Consider the following 24,334-nt stretch of genomic DNA (forward strand, 5'->3'; position numbering starts at 1 on the left):
GCTGTGGCAACCCCTGATAAATAAGGCATTAAGCCAGAGGGAAATTAATTAATGAATGAATATACATCCAATTGAAATGACCATGAAATGAGAAACAAAATGTAGGTGAATGATTTTATCATTTGGGAACTGATTGGATCATTGAAAGATGGGCATTGCTAACAAAATATAGGAAGACTGAAGAATGGACAAAAGCAAGACAGAGACAAGACATGCCTTTATAGCCCCTCCTAGGCATTCTATGTCACCAGGAGTAAAAAAAAGTTGTTTTGAGAAGGCAGGGAAGGCTGTGGTATTTGACAATAGATTATGAGGTCAAATTAATTTAGCTGTTAATAATGATGTGCACAGATTCATTATTTATAACAATCACTACTATATACACATAAAAAATTAATAAAATAAAAAATATTGATTTCATGCCAACTTTAAGCCACTGGGTAAAGTAATCATACTGTTTGTAAAAATATGTTTTTTTTTGTTGTTTTTTTTGCTGCTACAGCTGCTTTGCGGCTCATTCTGAAAACGTAACCCTATATGCATTTCTGGAGATTGCGTAGTATGTAGCCAGAAATACGTATTGCTGCATTTCGTCTTTAAAATGAAAACTACAGGGCAGTATGAAGCCGTTGCTTTTTGTGCTTACCAGCTGACCATTTATCTCTGTATGGACGGCTTTCCCACTGTTACCAGTTTGTCCAGTCAGCTCGCCATGTACGTGTACTTGAGATGCAGAGAGGAGTTGACCACGATGACAGGGTTTGAGTCCCAGTGAAGAACGGTTCCAGAAAGCAGGTAAGACAAAAACAGAAGCCAAAAAATAATATAGACAAGTGAATAACAGGGTGAGAATGTGGTAAAATCTGAAAATGTGGTAAAAATCAGGCAAGGGGTTTTCTTTGTCTGGATTGCTTTTCAAAACAATGTTGGTTGGGTTTAGGAAAATGGGTGGGTGGGTGGTTCAATCGGTGCTTTTGAAAACACCATTGGTTGGGTTTGGTGAAGGGAGAGGGTGGGTCAGTTAATCGGTCAGTCAGTCAGTCATTCAACAGCGGCCTCTTGTGGATTCACGCAAGAACAGCAGGTGCAAACAGCACTCGCATGAGAAATTTAATATCTGAAAAATGCACACAGCGACCTCAAAAACTGCAAAAAAACGGACCTCTTGGGACATATTTGGCACTCTCTAGAAATGTATATAACAGTACGTTTTCAGAACGATGAATTTGGGGTTGAATGTGGAGTCATGGGAGTTGTTATCTTCATTACATCTATAGGTCTCCTGCATAAATCAAACTCATGGGTGTGGTAGGGAGGACGTGTCTGGGCTACCCGCAACAGAGAAAAGCAGATCAGGAGATCGATGGCTGAAAAGTGGGTCAATCATAGTAACGATTAACACCTGTTTCCCCTTAGTGATTTGGCCGGAAAGACACTTGAAAAGCCAGACGGCGGACCAGAACGAGAGAGAGAGAGAGATGAGCCTAGAGAGCCTGACAAGAGATGAATGTGACGAGGCACAATAGCAACAGAGTTTTTATTATGCAATAGTCCACTGCTTGCTGATCTTTGTCTTAAACAAGTAGAGAAGAAGCTGTGTTTTTTTATCATACTAAATTCATTCATTCATTTTCCTTTAGCTTAGTCCCTTATTTATCAAGGTTTGTCACAGTGGAATGATCCGCCAACTATTCCGGCAAATGTTTTACACAGCAGATGCGCTTCAAGCCGCAACCCAGTGCTGGAAAATACCCGAACACTCTTGCATTCACACACACACATTCACACACTAAGGCCAATTTAGTTTACCCAATTCACGTACACCATTTTCATCGGACTGTGGGGGAATCCCACGCGAACCTGGGGAAAACGTGCAAATTCCACACAGAAATGCCAACTGGCCCAGCCGGCACTTGCACCAGCAACCTTCTTGCTGTAAGGTGACAGTGATAAACACTGAGCCACCTATCATACAATGTTACAGTGCTGCTTTATGCAGTCTAATTAAACACACAGCATGTGGTTTTTCACTATTTTCTTTAAAAACTAACCAGAAATTTAAAATATATGATGTCATGGCGAGACTAGACACATGGCTGTATCCAAAATTGCACCTAGAGGGAGCAGACATTTGTAGTGGTGTCTGAAATGCATGCGAACACGGGAAGAACATGCAAACTCCACACAGAAATGCCGACTGACCCAGTAGAGGCTCAAACCATCGACCTTCTTGCTGTGAGGCAACAACACTAACCACTGCACCACCGCCCCAATTAATTTGTTCTTTAATTGTTAAATGTTTACATTACTATTTAATTGCTAATAGACAGCTTGCTAGGTGTTAAATAATTTGTGTGTTAAAGACCAATCACATGGTCTGACCAAGAAGTGTAAAATCTAGGAAATATAGCTACTATATTTAGGTACTAATATATGACTAATATATTACGTAAGTATTTCTAAGGGAAGTAAAATATAGTGCAAACAATGAAATCTGTCATTATTTATTCACCCCAGGGTTGCTCTGCAGTACATATCTTGGATGATTTTGGTAAATTTTGGTCAGCATTCTTGTCCTTTAGTTGTATCATTTCAATGTTTTGAAATTAAATTTTATTTGGAAAATTGTATTAATTTATTTTTACAATAAATTATCAATTAAAAATTATTTTATTTTACAATTTAAAATTATGCAGATATAAATAGCTGTGTGAATTATATTTTCAGTGATAAACTATTTTATCATTGTCATTACTGTTATATTGCAAAGGCTTTATTATTACATTTCTTCAAATGTATAAAGTTACAGCATGTATAAAAGTCAACAATAAACTTTGACAGAGTAAAATGAGTAAAATTTGAATGCAGTACTTTATTTAATTATTTTAAAAAAACGTTTAGGTTTTAAACAAATCCTAACAAGACAAACATTTTATATTTTTATACAAAGTGCACAGCACTCTATTTTAATGTTTAATGACATCATATGGTTATACAAAGAGCATTTAATATCCACACTTTTGTTCTATACAGGAAATTGTTGTTGTTTTTTTAATGCACTTCACACTACAAAAAAAAAAGAAGGGATTTTAAGAACCACTGATTGTAATATATTTATATTATAAGTGTAATATATTTATTGTATATTTAACTTAGGAAAACATTGTGTGCGCGTTTGTGAACTTAAACGATATGCACCATCTCCATTTACAGTTGGGAATTAATTGGTCAATGAGAATTACTTGGGAGAAAGGTTACGGTCCTCAGTAAATCCGAAAGGCTCCTCTGCTCTGAGCATGTGGTCTTTGTTTGAAGTTGTGTGGCTGAATCCATTCAGCTGTCAGCGCGAGGCAAGCAGCAGCACCAGAGTCAGTCCAGTCTGAATGTGCCACTCCGTACAGACGGGCGATTCCTCATCTCGCTTTTCTTTCTCTCTTCAGTCCAGGATGGCAAAATAGCGCGGTGAAGGCGGAGATATCAGCATCTGCGTATATGGGAGCCTGTTATTGCATCTAAGTTTAGTTTAGACTAGAGTTCAACACTCTAGACGCACGCTTATAAGTGAAAAAAATATATAATAACAATAATGAAAGCGAAGCGATCAGAGATGTGGAGAGTCGGTGTCCTGCTGCTGTTCACCGGCTGCGTGTGCGCGAGTGTGCCGGAGGAACCAGCGGACAGAACGTCTCCATCTGACGGCTACTGCAGCTGGATAACGCGGGCACAACCGCACGGAGCCGGAGGCAGGAGAGAGAGCACCAGTGAATTCAGGCTGAGAGTGGAAGGAGACCCGGAGCATTATCAGCCGGGCAGCACTTATCGAGGTACATATGCCACTGTTTTAGCTGTTGTCAGGACCACCAGCGCGGACAGAGATGCTTCATGTGCGCGCGCCGGAGATGTGATGTGTCTTGAAAACTATCCGGTTAGTTGCATAGGCAGCACGCTTTGGCATCGTATTGCCCCCAGAAATATAGTTGCTGGTGGAAATTAAGATTTGTTTTAATGGAAAGAATTTAAAGGTCTTTAGTTTTATTTTTTTACAGTGATTTTTTACAGCCTGCGTTTTGTGGTCTGTTCTAAACTAAACTAAATAAATAAATAAATAAATAAATAATAATATTTTACCATAACGATTTAAGTGCATTCAGCAATTAAAACTGAAAAAGTAGAGTGGAATAATGAACTGTATTGGCTGACATATAGTCTATATTTTAGATAGATAGATAGATAGATAGATAGATAGATAGATAGATAGATAGATAGATAGATAGATAGATAGATAGATAGAGCCTCTATTTTTATCAGTGTCAGGTAAGAATCAGATTGTTACATGTCAAGCCACTAACACATACTCTCAGATTTAATCTTGGTTTGTTTTTAATGCTTAATTTTCATGTTTGATTTTCAAGAAAATTGGAAAATTGAAAATGTATTTTGTAATATACTTTGTTGTTTCATTTCTATATGCTGATGAAACAACAAAAAATGATATTTAAATTCAGATACCCATATGTAATAAAAAGCCACTTTATCATCTAATTAATTAACATTATGTAAATTAGAGGTTTTACATATATATTTTTATATTTGTATTGTGTGCATTTATATCACTTTATATGTGAATAATATAGATCATCATAGCCTTTTTATTATTGAACTATTTTAAATAAATAAATTGTGATTTTAAAGATTTATTACATTGGAAACTTCTAACCTGGTTCCTATATTGCAATCATTTATTTATTTATTTAGATGGTTAGTTAGTTAGTTAGTTTGTTTAGTTAGTTAAATAGTTTGTTTAGTTAGTTAGATTTAGAAAGCAAGTGCAATTCTTAAATGCAATTTTGGTTGGAATAAACCCATGTACTCTTTCGGTGAACTGCTAGAGGATAAGCAGCACTCACTGTGCTTTGGCATCAGCTTTTTCAACATCCTTTCTTACCATATTCTTGATCCCCTCTACTCCAAAATGCTTTAAAATGCTACCAGATCAGTATCAGATACCTAATATCAGTGTATGTGTTTTATTACCTAAAAACCAATGAAAGCAACAAGACAGTTAATATATGCTAATTGTAGTATTGCTGTTATTATTTGTACTAACTCCATATAAAACCAATACAATGCTTAACCAATCAGATGTAGCAGTCATAGGTAAATAAATATGCTCTTAAAATCAGTAACAGTTTTGGAATTGCAATATGAAAAACTGCATGCATTTTTATCATTGGTGAAAGTAAAATGGTTTGGATATGGTAAGTATTTTTTAATGAATCTGCATACTGTACATTGTTTATCGTTTTTGATACAAATGGTATATCACACAGCCTGCTGTCTAAATGCATTGGATTGTAACCAATGGCAGATGAATATTACTGGAGGCAAGACTTTTGATGTAAACAACAATGAATACAATGAAGGTTTCTTCTGAATGGAATTCATAGTTATATGGTTAATTGCTTTTTATTATTTGCATTAAATGCATCATTACCCTATGCTGATGTATACTACCTCGCATTTTGGGTCATGACCCACCAGATGAGACTCTCACTATGATGTAGAGGGCATTAAGTTCCCACCTCATAGAATTTTTTGTTTTCATGAGATGGATTGTTAGCTCAGATGTCTGGAGTTGCCTCATCAGTCAATAAATAATGTTAATCGTTCAGTAGGTACAGAGTGTTTCGACAATTTAATTCTTCATTAAATATGATTTGTTTTTACAGATGTTTCTCTCTGAATATTTTCCGTCTGCTCAGATATTCTGAAAGCAACCAGAAAGATGATGTAGGCTAACCAGTATTACTGTGATTATTTCCAGTTACCCTGTATGCAACCAACCCTGCGTACTTCAGAGGCTTTACACTTATTGCACTGAAGGAAGGGCACAATGGTGACCAAGAGGAGGACTATGCTGGAAATTTCCAGGTACGAATCTCGATGAAGTACAATAGTTTCCAAATGAAAACACTCCAGTATCATTGAATCATATAATTTATTGTGAAATTATTTGGCTTGATTTGTCAACTTTTTATAGCAGATATTTTAATAAAATGTACATCCCTCCTTTGAAAGTTCAAAATGTATTGCAAAAAGTTTTTTTTTGTAAACAAAATGTAATCCACATAAAGCAATTCTTCATCAAATATGCTATGTGATTAGTCATTTGAATGTAAATTATTCATTATTTATATATATATATATATATATATATATATATATATATATATATATATATATATATATATATATATATATATATATATTATAACATGCTCTACAAACAAAATGACCCTTAAGAAGACTTGAAGCAATCAATTCAAATGGATAACATTCACAATATTTTGTCACCATATTCTCCCCTTTAAAGGGCACCTATGATGAAAATCATCTTTTGTAAGCTGTTTGGAAAGAACTGTGTGTAGGTATAGTGTGTCCACTGTCATATTGGGGTGATGTAAAGACAATCAGCCTCTTTTTTTTTTTTTATTTCCTGACTATATAGCATCCAAATCCTTCCCATTTTGAGGCTGACCACAACATGGCGTAGTAATCCTGTTTCCCTGCCCACCGAATTGATTGACAGCCGCGTATTAACATGTAGTAATGTGTATAATCATATCAACAAGACAGGATGTGCGCAAAGGAACTTGGATTAAAAGAGCTGTTCAGCTCTGTGTGATCATCAGTCATCATCAAATGTGATCAAGAATAGATTTTACAAGTTTAAAACGTGCATGTTTGTAATGAATTACTATGATTTTACCATCTTTACTTCATCACCACATGTCGCATGTCAGTGCAATTATAAAAGAATATGCTTCAATTCCAGTTTGTAGACGTTTAATCAGGTTTATTTTGCACATTAACATAAGGGATATCCATGAAGCAGTGGATATTAACGTGTATCCTGTCACATTTGCGCAAGTTAAACGTGTGCGCTGTGTATGTGTGTGTAAACTTTGTAATGACATTGTGTGTGAATAATAATCATTAGGAAAGTTCTTTCTGTAGTATTTCTCAGAAACGTTATGTGAGATCTGCTTCCGTTATGTCTGTCACTGTGCTGTTTATCTGACGCAGTGGAGGCTTAGATTGAGGCACACTCTGACAGGCATGTGTCAGAGGCACAGGCAACAAAAACAGCTACACTGTGTTCAGACCAGAAAATTCCAATATCCTGAAAGGTATAATAAATAATCTGATATGTGTTTTGAGCTAAAACTCAAAGCAAAATACTTAAATAATACTTAAATACCTAAATCTTGAAAAAAAAAAAATGGGCAAAATGGGGGCGCTTTAAGTTGGTCCAAACTTGCTTGAGTTTTTTTCTTCTATCGAACACATATTCTGGGATATTCTGAAGAATCAGCAGTCATTGACATTCATAGTTAGATAAAAAAAATACAATAGCCACGTTTTCACTATCGCGCCTAAAGCTAGCGAGCCAAGGCCAGTCACGTTTCTACTGTCACTTCCGGGGCCTGATCGGGCAAAAGCGGGGCTTTCTCTGGGCCATCGGCCAGCCTTTGGCCAAAGAGGGCCAGCTGGGGCTTCGGGGCGGATTGAAAGGAGAGGCGGACTTTGCCCGAGTCTGGTAAAGATGGCATGCCCCATTACACTAGATTTCCGATCGCTCAAGAGTACATGTGCCAAAATTATAAATAAATAAGGGAAAGAAAAGATATAGCTGGTCAGTTTAAGATTGGCTATTCAATAAAACACCTTATAGGTCAGAGGTCTTTTTGCTTATGATCACCCTTATGTTTCCCTTTTAAATGTAAGGCTGTTGCATAAAATAATAAAGTTTTAATTTGACATTTCCTTGCTGCGTCCTCCTTGATGTTTTACATTTACATTTAGTCATTTAGCAGACGCTTTTATCCAAAGCGACTAACAAATGAGGACAAGGAAGCAATTTACACAACTATAAGAGCAGCAGTGAACAAGTGCTATAGACAAATTTCAGGTGTGTAAAGTCTAAGAAGCAAAGCATTAGTAATGAGAGAGTACAGTTAGTGGTATAGCCAGAGAGGCAGTTAAGATTAGGAAGGAAAGTGGGGACTAAATAGTTGAGTTTTTAGTCGCTTCTTGAAGACAGCAAGTGACTCTGCCTTTCTGATGCAGTTAGGGAGTTCATTCCACCAACTGGGCAGATGGAATGCGATAGTTTGGGAAAGTGATTTCTTCCCTCTTAGGGATGGAACCACGAGGCGACGTTTATTCACAGAACGCAAGTTTCTGGAGGGCACATAAATCTGCAGAAGTGAGAGCAGATAAGAAGGAGCAAAGCTAGAGGTCGCTTTGTAAGCAAACATCAGAGCTTTGAATTTGATGCGAGCAGCAACTGGCAGCCAGTGCAAACGGGTGAGTAGCTGAGTGACATGTACTCTTTTGGGTTCATCAAAGACAATAGCACATAATAATCTTTACACCATACTAAAGACACAGTAGCCAGTAAAGGTTGTCGAGAGTTTAAAAGGTGTGTTTGTGCCTGATATTTGCGTGTTGAGAGGCCTGTGTGTGTGTGAGAGACCGGGCAAAAGCGCGCACCCTTGACAGCTCTGTTGATGCCGTGAGCAGCTTCTATCTGTTTTAATTTATTTTGGAGATAATACAAAATATGAATACAACAGAAAGACATAAAACTTTACAAATTACGTGTCCACATTGTTAGGCTCAAAACAATAGTGTCATCTGGAAAAAATAGCCTAAGCTATATTGATATAATTTCAAGAATTATAAATATTGGATATAATAAAATCACAATAAATAAATAAACCAATATAAAACAAAAAAAGCTAGCTATAACAATGTAGGTATATACAATACATAAATTAAACCATTTTTAAGCCATAAATAACTTTCATTTTACAAAAATGAAAAAAAAGATTTTAGATATTTTTTAAAAACAGTAAACACCGGAGGAGGTTTAAAATATTATTTATAAAGTATTTGGATACGGTGATATTAATCAAATCGTGCAAACAGAGAATTTTTGGGTGAGTGAAAGCAGAAACTACAGTTTTTTTTCTGTCACTCAGTCCTGCACTTTTATTAGGCTACTTGCTCTTATGTGCTGAAACACTTAACACTTTCCTTTACTTAAGAATAATAACACCGAATAATATGCAACATCCTTAAATTATTCTCTCAAATAAAGGGGAATTACCTTTAAGTGTCATATAGCCAAGGGGAAAAAGAATATGTTTTAGGTCTCTTCAGAGCATTTGGGCTGAATGTTTGACGAAGTCTATCAAAACAAGGATGTTCTAAAATACATTTCATGCCGAGTTATTACCTGAGAATTTCTGTGGTTTTATATTATGCATGGGTGCGCTCACTGCGCTGGGTCATCCCTCTGATGCCAACAGTCGGTCGGTGAGTAAACAAATACAAAGGCTTGTGCGTATATAATGTATATAATGTTGACATATAATGTAATTCTGTACAGTAACGTGTCATTTGTTTGGTTCGGTTGTCTTCATTGTAATCATTTTGTGATGATGCGATGCTGTGTGCTTTATCTGCCTGATTCCAACTGAAGTGGACGGGTTGTGTGACGTTTGATGCGGGGGATGTTCTGGGGCGGCGTTTGCGTGATGCGCTGCAAGCTACTAGCCCGACAGTGGAAACGCGACATGATTTCGGTCTGACTACTCAACCTCCTGGGCGATTGGCCCAGCATGGCCCGATAAAAGCGTTGGCTCGCACTGGCCCGACAGTGGAAATGTGGTTAATGAAAGTCTGGTGCTTTCCATTATTCTTCAGAATATCTTCTTTTTGTGTTGAGGAGAAGAAAGAAAGTCTGTTTGCACCAATCGAAGGGCGAGTAAATGATGACAGAATTTAACTGTTTATGGTGAACTATCTCTGTTTGAAGCTTCACATAGGGTATCAGTGGAGAGAAATGTCTTAGTTTTCTGTATATAAACTGTATACTTTGTTGCTGTTTGATAAACAAAGGTCTTATGGGTTTGTAACAGCATTGGGCTCAGTAAATAATGATACTCTTTTTCCTTCTGGTTGAAAGAACCCTTTAAAGAAAATCTTTATTACTTTTGTAATGTGTTTGGCCACTATGTCAAAAGAGCACCAATTATGTACAAACCCCTATAGTTTTCACAGTTGTCTTTGGCAGGGCCTCATGAATATTAGATGCCCAAAGTCATGGAACAATGAATTACGGGAGACTTAACACACGCATCGTTGATGGTCTGCATTAAAGAAGCCATCCTGATAGCCTGAATGTGGGATCTACTGTACTCCTTTTGTGCGCTGAATCCAAGCTCAGATTCAGCCACACCTGGCAAAGCTCTTACATCAACACCATATGCTGCCTCTCTGCACGGGCTCTCATGCTATGCCAGAGAGTGGAAACGGAACGAAAAAAGGCCCATTAAATGTCACATAAACCATAAATCTCAGCTCCCCGCAGAAATGCTCTGCTCAAATCTGCTCTTGCAAAGAAGAGATTTCTTGTCTAGCAAGTAGGATGTAGACTAGTGGTTCTCAAGCGGTTTTGTTTCATTTAGCAGATTACATATTTACAATTGCATTTGATAAGTGGTGGTTAAGACAACAATATCCCACTGAATGATTTAGCATTTACAGGTAAACAACAAATGATCTTAAAACCAGTAATCGAAACTAAGAAATGTGTTTGGCTTACAATACACATGCGGTTCATACTCTTGTAAGTCAGTAGCAAAGCCAGTTGTTTATCATTGGCTAAATGAATAAATTTTAATCTGGCAAGTATTTTATTTGAATGATTGTGAATGCTTTTGATGATGGTGATGTTGATGCTTTTAGACATTTGTGTGAATGTATCAGATTGTAGCCAATGGCATGTGAATCTGGGACCTTTAATGTGAACAACAAAGCATACACAGAATGTTTGCTCTGTAAGGAATTCAGAAGTATATGGTAAATTGCGTTTATTATTTGCATTATCTGCATCATTACCCAATGCTGATGTATGCAGGCCTGGGTTTTGGGTCATGACCTACTAAATGAGATTCCCTCTGTGATGTAGAGGGCATTATGTTCCCACCTCACTGCATTTTCAAAGTGATTTCATGAGATGGCTTGTTTGTTCTGATGTCTAAAGTTGCCTCATCAATCAATCAATCAATCAATCAATCAATCAATCAATCAATCAATCAATCAATCAATCAATCAATCAATCAATCAATCAATCAATCAATCGGTCAGTCAACCATCAATCAATAAATCAACCAACCAACCAACCAACCAACCAACCAGTCAGTTAGTCAACCAACCAACCAACCAATTATTCAATCATCCAATCCATCAAACAGTCAATCAATCAATTAACCAACCAGTCAGTCAGTCAGTCAGTATGACAGTCGGCTAGTCAACCAACCTACCAACCAACCAACCATCCAACCAACCAGACTATTAATCCTTCCTTCCTTCCTTCCTTCCTTCCTTCCTTCCTTCCTTCCATCCTTCCTTCCTTCCATCCTTCCTTCCTTCCTTCCTTCCTTCCTTCCTTCATTCAATCAATCAATCAATCAATCAGTCAATCAGTCAGTCAGTCAGTTTGGCGACCAACCAACAGACAATCAATCAATCAATCAGTCAATTAATCAATCAATCAATCAATCAATCAATCAGTCGGTCAGTCAACCATCAATCAATAAATCAACCAACTAACCAACCAACCAACTAACCAGTCAGTCAGTTAGTCAACCAACCTAACCAACCAACCAACCAACCAACTATTCAATCATCCAATCCATCAAACAGTCAATCAATTAATTAACCAACCAGTCAGTCAGTCAGTATGTCAGTCATTTAGTCAACCAACCAACCAACCAACCAACCAACCAGACAATCAATCATTCAAATCAATCACATAATTCATTGACTCATTCATTCATTCATTGTCTTGTTGGCTTAGTCTCTCTATCAATCCAGGGTCGCCACAGTGGAATGAACCGCCAACTTATCCAGCAATTGTTTTACGCAGCGGATGCCCTTCCAGCCACAACCCATCTCTGGGAAATAATTATTTGTCTTTATTTGTTTAATAGGTACAGATTGCTTTGACAAGCACATTCTTCATTTAGTATATATTGTTTTTTTTCTGTCTGAAAGAATTTCGTCTGGTCACATATTCTGCCTGCAGTGTTTTTATATCCTAAAACAGCTGTAAATATACATTTTTGTTGTCCAGTGTTGTATTGTGTCTGAGCAACTCCTAAAACAATCCAACAATTAATCAAACCTGAAGAAGAGCCATTGACTGGACTGCGCATACTGTGCATATGTTTTTTTTCACTGAATGTTTATTACAGTTTTTCTTTTACTACAGTTTATATTTTTTCCAGATTTTTTATCAGATATAATGGCTCAGCTCATGTCCAGTAGGATATAAACAAGGGTCCTTTGTTCAAAATTATTACTGAGTTTTAGGATGCATATGTTAATCATCTCCACTTCTAAACTGCCACAACCCTGTATTCTTTCTGAACTAACAAAAGGCCTGTAATAATGTAGCATCACGCAAGTGGACAGAAAGGGACCTTTCATTTAAGCAGAAGAAAGAAAGCCAGAGCCCTGGGCTTCTGGTAATGTGCTATAATGGAATATTACATAAGGAGACCAAAATCAAGTACCAAGAGATTTTTGGCAGAGCATTTTTTTAAGCTTGAACACAGAGTTCTGGCACAAGTCTGTAACAAGATCTGCCAAAATCCTTGATGTATGAAATAATATAGTGGCAGAGACACGGGACATAGTGTACTTGGAAATGTCTAGTTGCACTGTATACTGTACTGTGTATGCTGCAAACAAAAACAGGTACCAATAACTTTTTAGGGTGACTAAGCCAGCAATATTGTATTCCTCTTTCTATGTTACAGTATATTTTTAAGGCTTGTTTGCCTTTATTCAGATTGGACAGTTGGTAGAGAAATATAAAAATAAATCATGGGGAGGGAGGGGACCTTGATCTGAAATTTGAATGCAAGTTGTCAGCAGTGTATGTTGGAGCAATATGGTTCCAGTATTTATCTTGTCTTTGAAATCCCTTGAAATGGAGAACCCCCTCACAGCATTAAATTAATAAGTCATTAATGGTATTGGTCTAGGCCACAGGTCTCAAACTCAGTTCCTGGAGGGCCGCAGCTCTGCACAGTTTAGTTCCAATCCTAATTAAACACACCTGATCAAACTAATTGAGTCCTTCGGGCTTGTTTAAAACCTACAGGTAGTGTATTGAAGAAGGGTTGGAATTAAACTGTGCAGTGTTGCAGCCCTACAGGAACTGAATTTGACACCCCTGCTCTAGAAGGTGTTCTGCTGTGTCTGGCACAAAATAAATGCAGATCCTTTCATTTGTTACATGTACATTTAAGCTACAATATGGACCCTATATGTACTATATGTAACAGATTTTGTACCTTTATTTCTAAGAGTATATGGAAGAGTACTGTCATGGAGTGGTGTACCTGGTTTGCATTAATATTGCCTGCAACAGGCAAGCAGTGCTTCAGGTTTTTTATTTGTGTAACCGCAAACAATGTACTTCAACATATGTTTGACTGCAGTTTCTTCAAAAAATGAACGTTATGGGGCAGAATGATGGCAACAAATTTTGTTTCTTTTCACACAAATTATATTTGCATGGACATATTAACAGATAAAGGATTAGTTTTAGTTAACAAACAAATGCTACAAAATGCCTAATAGACAATGCCTATGTCTACTTTGTAACTTAATGTTTACCTCAATAGCCAGAATATCACTGGTTTGAGTCTGGACTGGGCCAGATGGCATTTTCGTGTTTGCATGTTCTCCCCGGTATTCGCGTGGGTTTCCTCTAGGTGCTTAGGTTTCCTCCACAGTCCAAAGACATGTGGTATAGGTGAATTGGTTAAACTAAAAACTGGCCATGGTGAATGAATGTGTGTGTGAGAGTGTATATGGGTGTTCCCTAGTGCTAGTTTGCGGCAATCACTGCATAAAACATGCCAGAGTAATTGTTGGTTTATTCTGCTGTGGCAACTTCTGATGGATCAGGGATTAAGCTGAAGGATAGTGAGTGAATTTTTGTGACAGGTTTTCCAGCTGAACATTGCAAAAACAAACAAAAAAAAAACACAAACAGGCTACCTATTGTATGTGCTGAAATCATGATTCAGCATGATTCATGCCTGTATGCTGACTGGACACTTTACATTATGGACAGGTGTTATCATAAACCCTCTGAAAGGTCTGCATCTTCTGTACGTAGCCTCTTATGCCCCTTAAGAGTGCAATGCAGCATGCAATATGATGCACTATGACATATCTTACTCTTACAACCAACATTTAAATGTTGTGTGTCTTGTAAACCTTCTATTGGCTTGAAAAAGACTGTTGATCACTGCTGACCGGAACCCTAATCCACAAGCCTTGGATCAGGTCAATATTCATGACAATTTCTTAATTACAGGAACTGATTGTATGTGTGCCATTTCTACACTGTAAAAAAAGCTGGGGTCCACACTAATCCTCCATGTTGTGCCAACACAAAACGATTTAGTTAGCTTAATTAATTAAATAAAAAAAGTGGATTAAAATAAAACAATTAAGATGTTCCAAAAAAAATAAATAAAAGCTTAAGTATTGTGATGTTTCAGCTTATTTAAAATAAGTTGTTTGAACAAGCAGCAAAACTCTTTTTTTGAGTGTATCCAGAACTCAAAGTCCACATTAATTGGAATGTGTTGAGACCTTTATTTCAGTATGTCTATATACATAATTGCAAGAAAATATTGAGTAGAGGGCTGTACTTTATTTTTGTGTGTCAATCTCTCATAGCAAACTAAAAATACGGTTAAAAATATTGTGGCTGAAGCTATCGAACTGACAATAGAAGCACCATCACTCCACACAAGGATACAAATGATTAATTGTTCACCTTAAAAGGTTGATTTATACTTCTGCATTAAGTGATTGCCGTGACCCATGGCACCTGCCCAGTCATGCATTTATACTACTGCATGCTGTTTGTGCTGCACTGCAATAACACTTCCGAAAAGCTAGCTGGCAGTAGAGTTTTATATTCTTCTGTGTTGAGTTTCTACGTGGTTGTTCTGTTTTTTCTGAATGCTACCTTAATGTACAAATAGTTCATACTCGCTCATTCAGAGGCGGGAACTGGCAAACCTGCAACAACTTTAGTTTTGTGGTTACCTTAGGATTAAAGTATCCATCTGGAGGTCCTTTACGGGACTCGACATTTGTAAACACTCGCTCCATCGGGCTTGCTGCTCTCAGCATTGCCCATGCTCATCACCACTACCAAGCCAACCAATCAGAGCTTGCGCTCTGTGTAATTGTGACGTGGAGTTAAATTTTTTGAGAGGTGCACATCAGCGTTAGCCAAAGCAAAGGGTCTGCAAAGTATAAATCAGCCTAAAGGCTCGTACACACCAGGACGCTTTTTGTTTGCGTTTATCATCTGCGTTTTACAAGACGTTTTTCTGCATTCAAACCCAAGCGATTGTCACTGGTGTCAAGCAAAAGAGTATGCAAAATCTCTTTGACGTTAGATGGCGCTACACAACTTTAAGCTTCTGACACCCCGCTTATAACACAGAAGAAGAGGAAGAGAGGAAGTTCACACGCTTGTTAAATTTACTGGTGACTCGAGCAAGCATGGATGGTTCAAGCAGCAGCTCCAGCTCTAGCGATGAAGAAATGATTATTGTTCACCAGTGCAATAAGCAGCTCTACATTCATATCGCCTCTGGGGTTTTTTTTCAATGTGCGCTCGCATTGACAGATTTGCACTTGAGCACCTCCAAGTGCTGTTTACTTTAACTTCAGCAGCTCTGTACACGTGAACAAAAGTGCCAATCTGATTGATGGAGAAGGTTTTGACGCGGTGCGTTAAAACAAAAAAACGAGCATGAGGCGTTTTTTTATTAAAAATTACGGTTTTAAGCCTACCGTTTTATGCATTGGTGTGCACGATCACATTGGCACCCTTTATTTAGTCACGAGGCGTTAAACGTTGACAGAAGACACAAGCAAAAAACGTGTCTGTGTGCATGGGCCTTTAGTAATAACAATGCAATATAAATATTGTAAATTTTGATTTCACTTTAATATTTGCCTTGTTAGGACATGGTCAATGATATTTGCTTTACCTGGGTCTGATCAAAATGTTTTTCAGTTTATCAGTGTATCTGTAACAAAAACAAACATGAGATAATTTTCAAATGTAGTAATTTAGCCAGGGGTTTATATTCACGGCGATTTTTTGCAAACTATGGCATTTCATATATATTCAATTCAATTCACCTTTATTTGTATAGCGCTTTTACAATGTAGATTGTGTCAAAGCAGCTTCACATAAAAGGTCACAGTAAATAGGAACAGTGTAGTTCAGTTTGTAGTGTTTAAGTTTAGTTGAGCTCAGTTCAGTGTGGTTTAATAATCACTACTGAGAGTCCAAACACTGAAGAGCAAATCCAACGATGTGCAGCTCTACAGATCCTGAACCATGCAAGCCAGTGGCGACAGCGGAGAGGGAAAAAAAACTTCACTAAAGGCGGAAGTAAAGAAAAAAAACCTTGAGAGAAACCAGGCTCAGTTGGGCACGACCATTTTAATTTCTCCGCTGGCCAAACGTCTTGTGCAGAGCTGCAGTCTCAGTGGCGGAGGCTGGAAGCTGGCCTCAGCGAAGACTCGTCTGTCTCTGGAGCGTCACAGGAATCAGTGTCATGTTCTCCACTACTCCATGACCACCACAGTAGCTGCTCAGGATTCCTCCTGGTTCAGGATATGGAAACCTTGGGATCATCTCGTCGTTGGTCTTGGATCGAATCAGTGACTCTGCATAGTCTGGGGGCCTCGGGAAGAGTATCCCCAGGTGGAAATGGAGAATAAAGAAAATAATTAGCGTAGCTGAAGTTCACAGTGTATATCAGCAAGATGTATAACCTGTGTGGAAGCCCCCTAAGTGGTGCACTAAGTGTATGCTTTACTGAACAGATAGGTCTTTAATCTAGTTTTGAATTGGGAGAGTGTGTCTGAGCCTCGGACGTTATCAGGAAGGCTATTCCAGAGTTTAGGAGCTATAAATGAGAAGGGTCGACCTCCTTTACTCGACTTTGCTATTCTAGGTACTACCAGAAGCCCTGAGTTTTGAGACCTTAAAGAGCGAGTTGGATTGTAGCGAGACAGAAGATTGGTTAGATAAACAGGAGCTAGATTATTTAAAGCTTTATATGTAAGAAGCAATATTTTAAATTCAATACGAAACTTAACAGGCAGCCAGTGTAAGGAGGATAAAATTGGTGTGATGTGATCAAATTTTCTAGACCTGGTAAGAACTCTGGCAGCTGCATTTTGTACTAATTGAAGTTTGTTAATAAAGGATGCTGGGCAGCCAGCAAACAGTGCATTACAGTAGTCCAGCCTAGAAGTCATAAAAGCATGGACTAGCTTTTCTGCATCTGAGATGGATAGCATACTTCGTAACTTAGCGATATTTCTCAGATGAAAGAAAGCAGTTTTTGTGACATGGGATATATGATTTTTAAAAGTTAAATTGCTGTCTAATATGACACCCAGATCTTTTATAGTAGAGCTAACGCTAACTTTGTATCCCTCTAATTGTAGGTCGAGTTGTGAGATCTGCTGTGTACAGGATTTAGGCCCAATAAGTAATAATTCTGTTTTGTCTGAGTTTAAGAGAAGATAATTGTTGGTCATCCAGTCTTTAACATCTTTAATACACTCAGTTAGCTTGGACAGATTAGACGTCTCGTCAGGTTTAGTTGAAATATATAATTGAGTATCATCTGCATAGCAGTGAAAGCTGATCCCATGTCTTCTAAAATGTCTCCCAGGGGTAGCATGTGTATTGTAAACAGCAAAGGGCCTAAAACTGATCCTTGAGGCACCCCGTATTTTACTGGGCTGATTTGTGAAGGCTGTCCATTAATATTCACAAACTGGTAACGGTCAGATAAGTATGACTTGAACCATTGTAGGGCATGTCCCTGGACACCTGTAGACTTTAAGCGATTAATAAGGATACCATGGTCAATGGTGTCAAATGCCGCACTAAGATCGAGTAGAACTAATAGCGAGATGCACCCTTGGTCAGCAGCTAAGAGTAAGTCGTTGGTTATTTTCACTAATGCAGTTTCTGTACTGTGATGAGCTCTGAAACCTGACTGAAACACTTCAAAAACATTGTTGGTCTGCAGAAAGGAGCATAATTGAGCAGAAACAACTTTTTCTAGTATTTTAGATATAAATGGAAGGTTTGAAATAGGCCTATAATTAGCTAAGTTGCTGGGTTCCAGTTGTGGTTTCTTAATAATAGGTTTAATAACAGCTAACGTGTAAGGATTTGGAACATGGCCTAAAGATAAAGAAGAGTTGATAATGTTAAGAAGAGGTTTTCCTATAACAGGTAGCAATTCTTTCAGTAACTTTGTTGGAATTGGGTCCAATATACACGTAGCTGATTTAGAGCTATTTATAATTTTGTCTAGCTCTTCCTGTTCTATGATTTTAAAGCACTGTAGGTTATTTAGATTCAGAGACGTGTTTACTGGATCTGAAGTATAAGGCGGTGCAGAAAGTTTAATATCTCCTATTTTCTGTCTAAAGCCTTCTATTTTATCACTGAAAAAATTCATGAAGTCATCACTACTAATTTGCGGTGGAACGTTTTGTTCCAAAGATGACCGATTATTTGTTAATTTAGCAATGGTGTTAAATAAGAATCTAGGATTGTTATGATTATTTTCTATCAGTTTGTGGAGGTGCTCAGCCCTGGCAGATTTTAAAGCCCTCCTATAGCTGGACATACTGTCTTTGTATGCAATTCTAAAGGCTTCTAAATTAGTTTTTTTCCATTTACGTTCCAGGGCACAGGTTGCTGTTTTGAGAGCGCGGGTATGACGATTATACCATATACAAAATGGAAAGGCACTGAAATTAAAAATTTGGGCCAAAACTGAAAATTCTGCATGCACTTGGCTTAAAATCAAAACCAAAAATTAATTGTATTAATGAATTATTATTTTATTAAATAGCATAATTTATTATGCTTCGCAGCTCTTTGCTCTTTGTTTGATGCAGAAATAAACTGGCCCTTGCAAAGTGCATTGAAATGACTGTGTTTCATAATGAAGCACTTTTCGCTTTACTACAGCTGGATGAATAGTGAAAACAACACGCTGAACACTGCTGGGCATCATAAACTTTTTTGTTGTTTAGCTCATATTTTGGCCAATTTCCACCTTCGTTCAAAAAAAAAAAACTATAATTTTCAGCGACCAAAAAATTGGTGCATCACTACATAAGACATAAAGCAGAGGTTTCACAATTGCTGTTTTTAACTTATTTTCATTTGAAAATACTTTTAGAGACATTCTACATACCAGTGTGGCACCTGTGTTACATTACAAGCCTGTTTAATTGCAGGACTCTTTAAGTTCCTTAAACTTCTTTATTAATTATTTATTTATTTATTGCATCTGCACTCAAAAAATGACTTCCGCTGCTTGTTCAAACTAATTATTTAAAATGAGTTTAAAAAAGACAATTCAGTTTTTTTTGGGGGACAACTTAAACTTTTTTACAAATGTAAGTAATTGAACACAAAACAATTAAGTTAACATAAGCGATTTGTGTTGGGACAACATGAAGGAATTGTGTGGAACCCAATTTTTTTTTTTACAGTGTACTGGGTATTCAAATCTCTAGCCTTAAGAATGAGAATCTCAGATGCAGGTGTTAGCAAATGCTATTAAATATGACACCTTGTCCTGTAGTCATAAAGAGAATTTATTATGCCTGAATCTTCTGTGTAATTAACTGAAATAGGGTCAGCATTGACGGCTTAGGGTGTAATTACTCAGGGTAAAACATGGCCACGAAGGCAGCACTCCCAAAGGGATGTGAGTGGTGGAGGGCTGAAGGAAAGGTCGGCATCTTGCGGAGCCACCTTCACTGCTTCTCTCTCCTTCCTTGTCTCTGCTTTTTGCTCGTCTCCCCAGAGAGACTACCTTCCTGTCTCTGTCCTTAATGAGTGAGAGCACCGCCATACTGACTCTTCAAGTCTGAACTGACACACTGAGACTCACCTTTTACCCTTCTGCCACATTTACCACTGTAGCTGGGAGAGATTGGTGTTAATGCTGGTGTCTAAGGGCTGTGAAAAGTTCAAGAGGCTTAAATTGTAACTGTTTGGCCTTTGATTCCTTTTCTTATTTTACACCAAACTGTGTTAGGTTTGGGTTAATGGTGCAATTTGTAAATAGGGGAAATTGTAACAATCAAGTCTTCCAATCATAAATACAGTGGAGTATAATCTTTAGCAAAAAAACACAAATACTTTCTCATTGGAATTCTGGTAACATTTTATATCTGTAACAGTTTACAGTAAGGTTGTATAAGTTATTGTTAGTTAACTAACAATATTTTGAAAATAGAAATGTACTTTTGCTTCTGAAATGTATATATAACCTGGCACCTAAAATAAATTAAAGCATAAACATATTAATGGTGGCCGGTACGGTGGCCGACAGAGCTCATGGAGCTGCAATTTAAGAAAACACTTGCAATTATAAAAACACCAGCAAATTAAGAAAAGCTCTTCATCCATTTGACCACACATGCTGCAAATCCTTACAACGCATACAGTGTTCTGCAATTTCTTACAGCGCAAAAATTTACGAAAATGCGTTGCATTTCAAAAACAATGTAACACAACGGACATGTTTCGAAGGGACCCAAAACGTGACAGATGCTGCTGTTCCGTGACTAGTGCTCAGTGAAGTTGTAGGTGATCTTTGAAAGATGAGTTTATAGTTTGTTTATTTTCATTTTAATAGCTTTTCTATTTTATTAGCTTAAATATCCATAACCTAAATAGCCGGGTCCGTCATGTTTTAAGATCCCCTTAAAACATTTCTGTTGTGTTTCATGCTATTTGAAAGTGTTGAAGTGTTGTGAGAAAAAGCAGCTCATTTTCGTAAATTGTTTGCATTGTGAGAAAATGCAGCACATTTTTTAAAAGGAGGATTTGCAGCATGTGTGCTGGCAAACGAATGAAGATCTTATTTCAGTTTGCTGGCTTTTTTTTTTTGCAATTGCATGTGTTCTTTTAAATTGCAGCATGTTAAGCTCTCTCAGCCACCATATAAAAGGGTCAATAGTAAAAAAAAAAGTAATATTAGATACTGCAGCAGTAAATTCTTTGATTTAGGCTTTTACAGGTTTTAGGTTTAGGCTTTTACAGGTTAATGTAACTCATTTCGTTAGAGATACAATCATGCAAAACATTATTACAATTGCCCCCATAAAGGGGCCAATTGTAACACTCTGGGCCCTTTAACACACTCAGCGCAATAAGGCGCAAGATGTGTTTGGCATGTTGTGCTGCTATTTTTTAAAAAGCAAATCCACTTGCTCCATTTTGTGGACTCATGAGTGTGACGGTCAAGAAAAGAGTTGTGTTAAGGCACATTGTTGGCGCGTAGCTATTTTTAGAAACTAAAATAGATTACGCAATTGACCAAGTGAAAGCAGGTCTAAAGTCCAGTGCAGAGGACATTAGTTGTGCACCTTAAACATTTACACATTGCTTAATACACACAGGATGTATAGCAATACGTACATATCTTCACAAATTAAATAGAATTAAAGGATTAAAATATTACAAAAATTACTATTTTCTACATAAATATAAAAACCACTGCCTCCATGCCATTCTCATGTCGGGGGACTTTTTTCAGTTTATTCATGACAACTTGCTTTTTTATAATATTATTAGCAGTATTATTTATTATATGCATGTTTATATTTGTTTTATTAAAAACAAGCTTATATTTGTCCACCTGTCATGTTTTGAACCATATGGGGCAGAAGAATAGGACATGTGTTTACATATAACTTTCAGAAATAGTTTTGAAACAAAATCTTTGCACTTGACAAGCAAAAGTAAATATGTAGGCTAATGGATGTCTTCAATGGAGAACAACACAGTTTCCTTATCCACAAAGAGAGAAAGAGAAAGTAAAGAGGCCAAACGGAGGAGGGTAATTCTTTATTCTCGTGCTGCAGATGGTCTTTTTTAACTGTTTTCTTGCAAGTGAAGCGTTCAGTTTTGTTTTCCACCTGCAAAGTCCGCCAATGTATCAAATGTGCCATGGCTTGAATAGCAAATGGGACATGTGTGTAGCAAATGTGCCATGGTGCGATGCAACTGACTCTTAAAGGGAATGAGAGATGAGACTCTGATTGGTGTATTCTCAAATCACACCCATAACTCAGTAAGAGAATAAGCACAACCCTGTTAGACCATGAGCCGCAGTACAAATCGTATTTTACCATTTTTAAAATAGCAAAAGTGGATTCAGATGCGCCCTTAATGCTTTTACGCCATGCACTTTAGACTTTGCACCTAGATCGTTAAAATAGAACAGTTCATTTTTTATATTTTAATCATGTCTTTGTTACTGTAAATATATCAACAGTATTATTAGTTACTGTATCATGTATAAAATGTGCAATAATGTAAAGCTATCTATGAGATACAAAATATATTGTTAAACCTTTCCTATATAATCTACTTGTGTATATTGCATACACAAAAAAAGTGTATAAATAAAAATATATATTTATACAACAGTTCTGTCTGTTTCTTGAATGTGATTGGCTGATAGTCATGCAATATTTTGCCAGTAACAGCACATAAAGGCCTATTCACATTTGTGTATTACTCCGCCCATATACAGTAAGCAACAAGCAGAGGACGCTCTACAGTATGACAAATATTCCTGCTGTTGGGCAACATAATGTACTTTTGGGGCATTTTTAGCTGATAATGTAGTTGTTTACATTGCAACTATGCAGTTTATTTATAAGGATAGTGCCTATTTTAAAATATTTATAATTTTTTAGAGACACTGCGTTTTTTGAGCAGACCAAAGACGGTTGACATTGTCCATCCACAAGAGGGTGACAAAGACCGCATAGTAAGCCCTTACAGTAGAGGAAAAACCCAGCATAATTATAAACTACAGCTGGTCAAATCATTATAAAACTGGTAAGTGGCTTTTTAAGTTGATCTCTCTCTTTTGTATGTTGTAGTGCTGTATTTATAGGCTCCCATAATAACTGTAGTGTGTTGAGTGTTGGATGGGACTTATCTTAAAGTCTTAAAACCGGATATGGCCATCTGTTTCTAATGTGTCTTCTGTTTTCGCTATTGCAGGCTAGTTCAGTAAACAGAAAGAAAGAAGAAATATCTGCATGTGTTCAGCGTTTTTCCTAATAGCAAGCACAGCAGTATTCTGGTAATGATTGTGTTGCTTTGGCTTGTTCGGGGTTGTTTGTGATCTCCCGATTGCAACAGAGAAATACTGGGAAATCTCTGTAGATTGAGATGGCATTTCATGTCAAGTTTAGACTTATAATATTAAAATGTCAGCAAAATCACCTGTTTTGTCATGACTTTAGACATTACGCTAGAGAATCATTCAAATACTAGCTCTGAACAGCCCAAACCGAATGGAATCTGATCTTTTCAGGTTAGATCTGTGTCACTTTCATTTATAGTTTTAAATCAGACATAGATCTGATGTTTTGCAATGCGACTGAAGTGTGAACGGTTATGTCGGATTTCATGTGACTTTTACATAATCTTTGAGTGACATGCGTCATCATTCTGTGCTTCAAACATCACAGTAGAATGGCACACATGGTGATTACCACAGAAAGTTGGTTGTTCATTTTGAAAAATATTTTGAAGGTAAAACTGGTGCTTGTTAACAATTGGGGCACAGGTTGATTGCGAAGCTGAAGAGCGTTGTGCGTGTTGCGGATAGAGGATCCGTGTGCTAAGGAGGGAGAACTTTCTCTCAGAGAGAAAAAAGGGCAGGTGCTCAAGCACCCAAACCCCCCTTCTGTACATGTCTGCTGTTTATAACGAAGTAAAATTAACTGCAAACGGAGATAAAGCAACTCCACCTTCACAGTTCAGTCTGCGGCTGCTCATTAACCCTTGATGAGTTCACTCCACCGGTGGTCAAACAAACGCGCACCGTGGTTGTCATAAATCACAAATGATCTGAGTTTTCAATCACAAGTGACTTATTTTAGATTTCAAATCGTATTTTACCATTTTTAAAATAGCAAAAGTGGATTCAGATGCGCCCTTAATGCTTTTGCGCCATGCACTTTAGACTTTGCACCTAGATCGTTAAAATAGAACAGTTCATTTTTTATATTTTAAACATGTCTTTGTTACTGTAAATATATCAACAGTATTATTAGTTACCGT

At 37.2% G+C, this 24,334-nt stretch overlaps 1 protein-coding gene across 1 annotated transcript in view; it reads left to right on the forward strand.

The window, feature by feature from the left end:
* Positions 1–3,354: 3,354 nt before the first annotated feature.
* The window catches only part of spon1a (spondin 1a), a 281,369-nt gene continuing 260,389 nt past the window's right edge, over positions 3,355–24,334 (forward strand). Inside the window, exons 1-2 of the mRNA XM_056478067.1 lie at positions 3,355–3,824; positions 5,825–5,931. Of these exons, the coding sequence (XP_056334042.1) occupies positions 3,587–3,824; positions 5,825–5,931 (345 nt within the window). The 5' untranslated portion in view covers positions 3,355–3,586. The remainder of the gene's footprint in view (positions 3,825–5,824; positions 5,932–24,334) is intronic.

Source organism: Danio aesculapii, chromosome 18, assembly GCF_903798145.1.
Source record: "Danio aesculapii chromosome 18, fDanAes4.1, whole genome shotgun sequence".
NCBI lineage: Eukaryota > Metazoa > Chordata > Actinopteri > Cypriniformes > Danionidae > Danio > Danio aesculapii.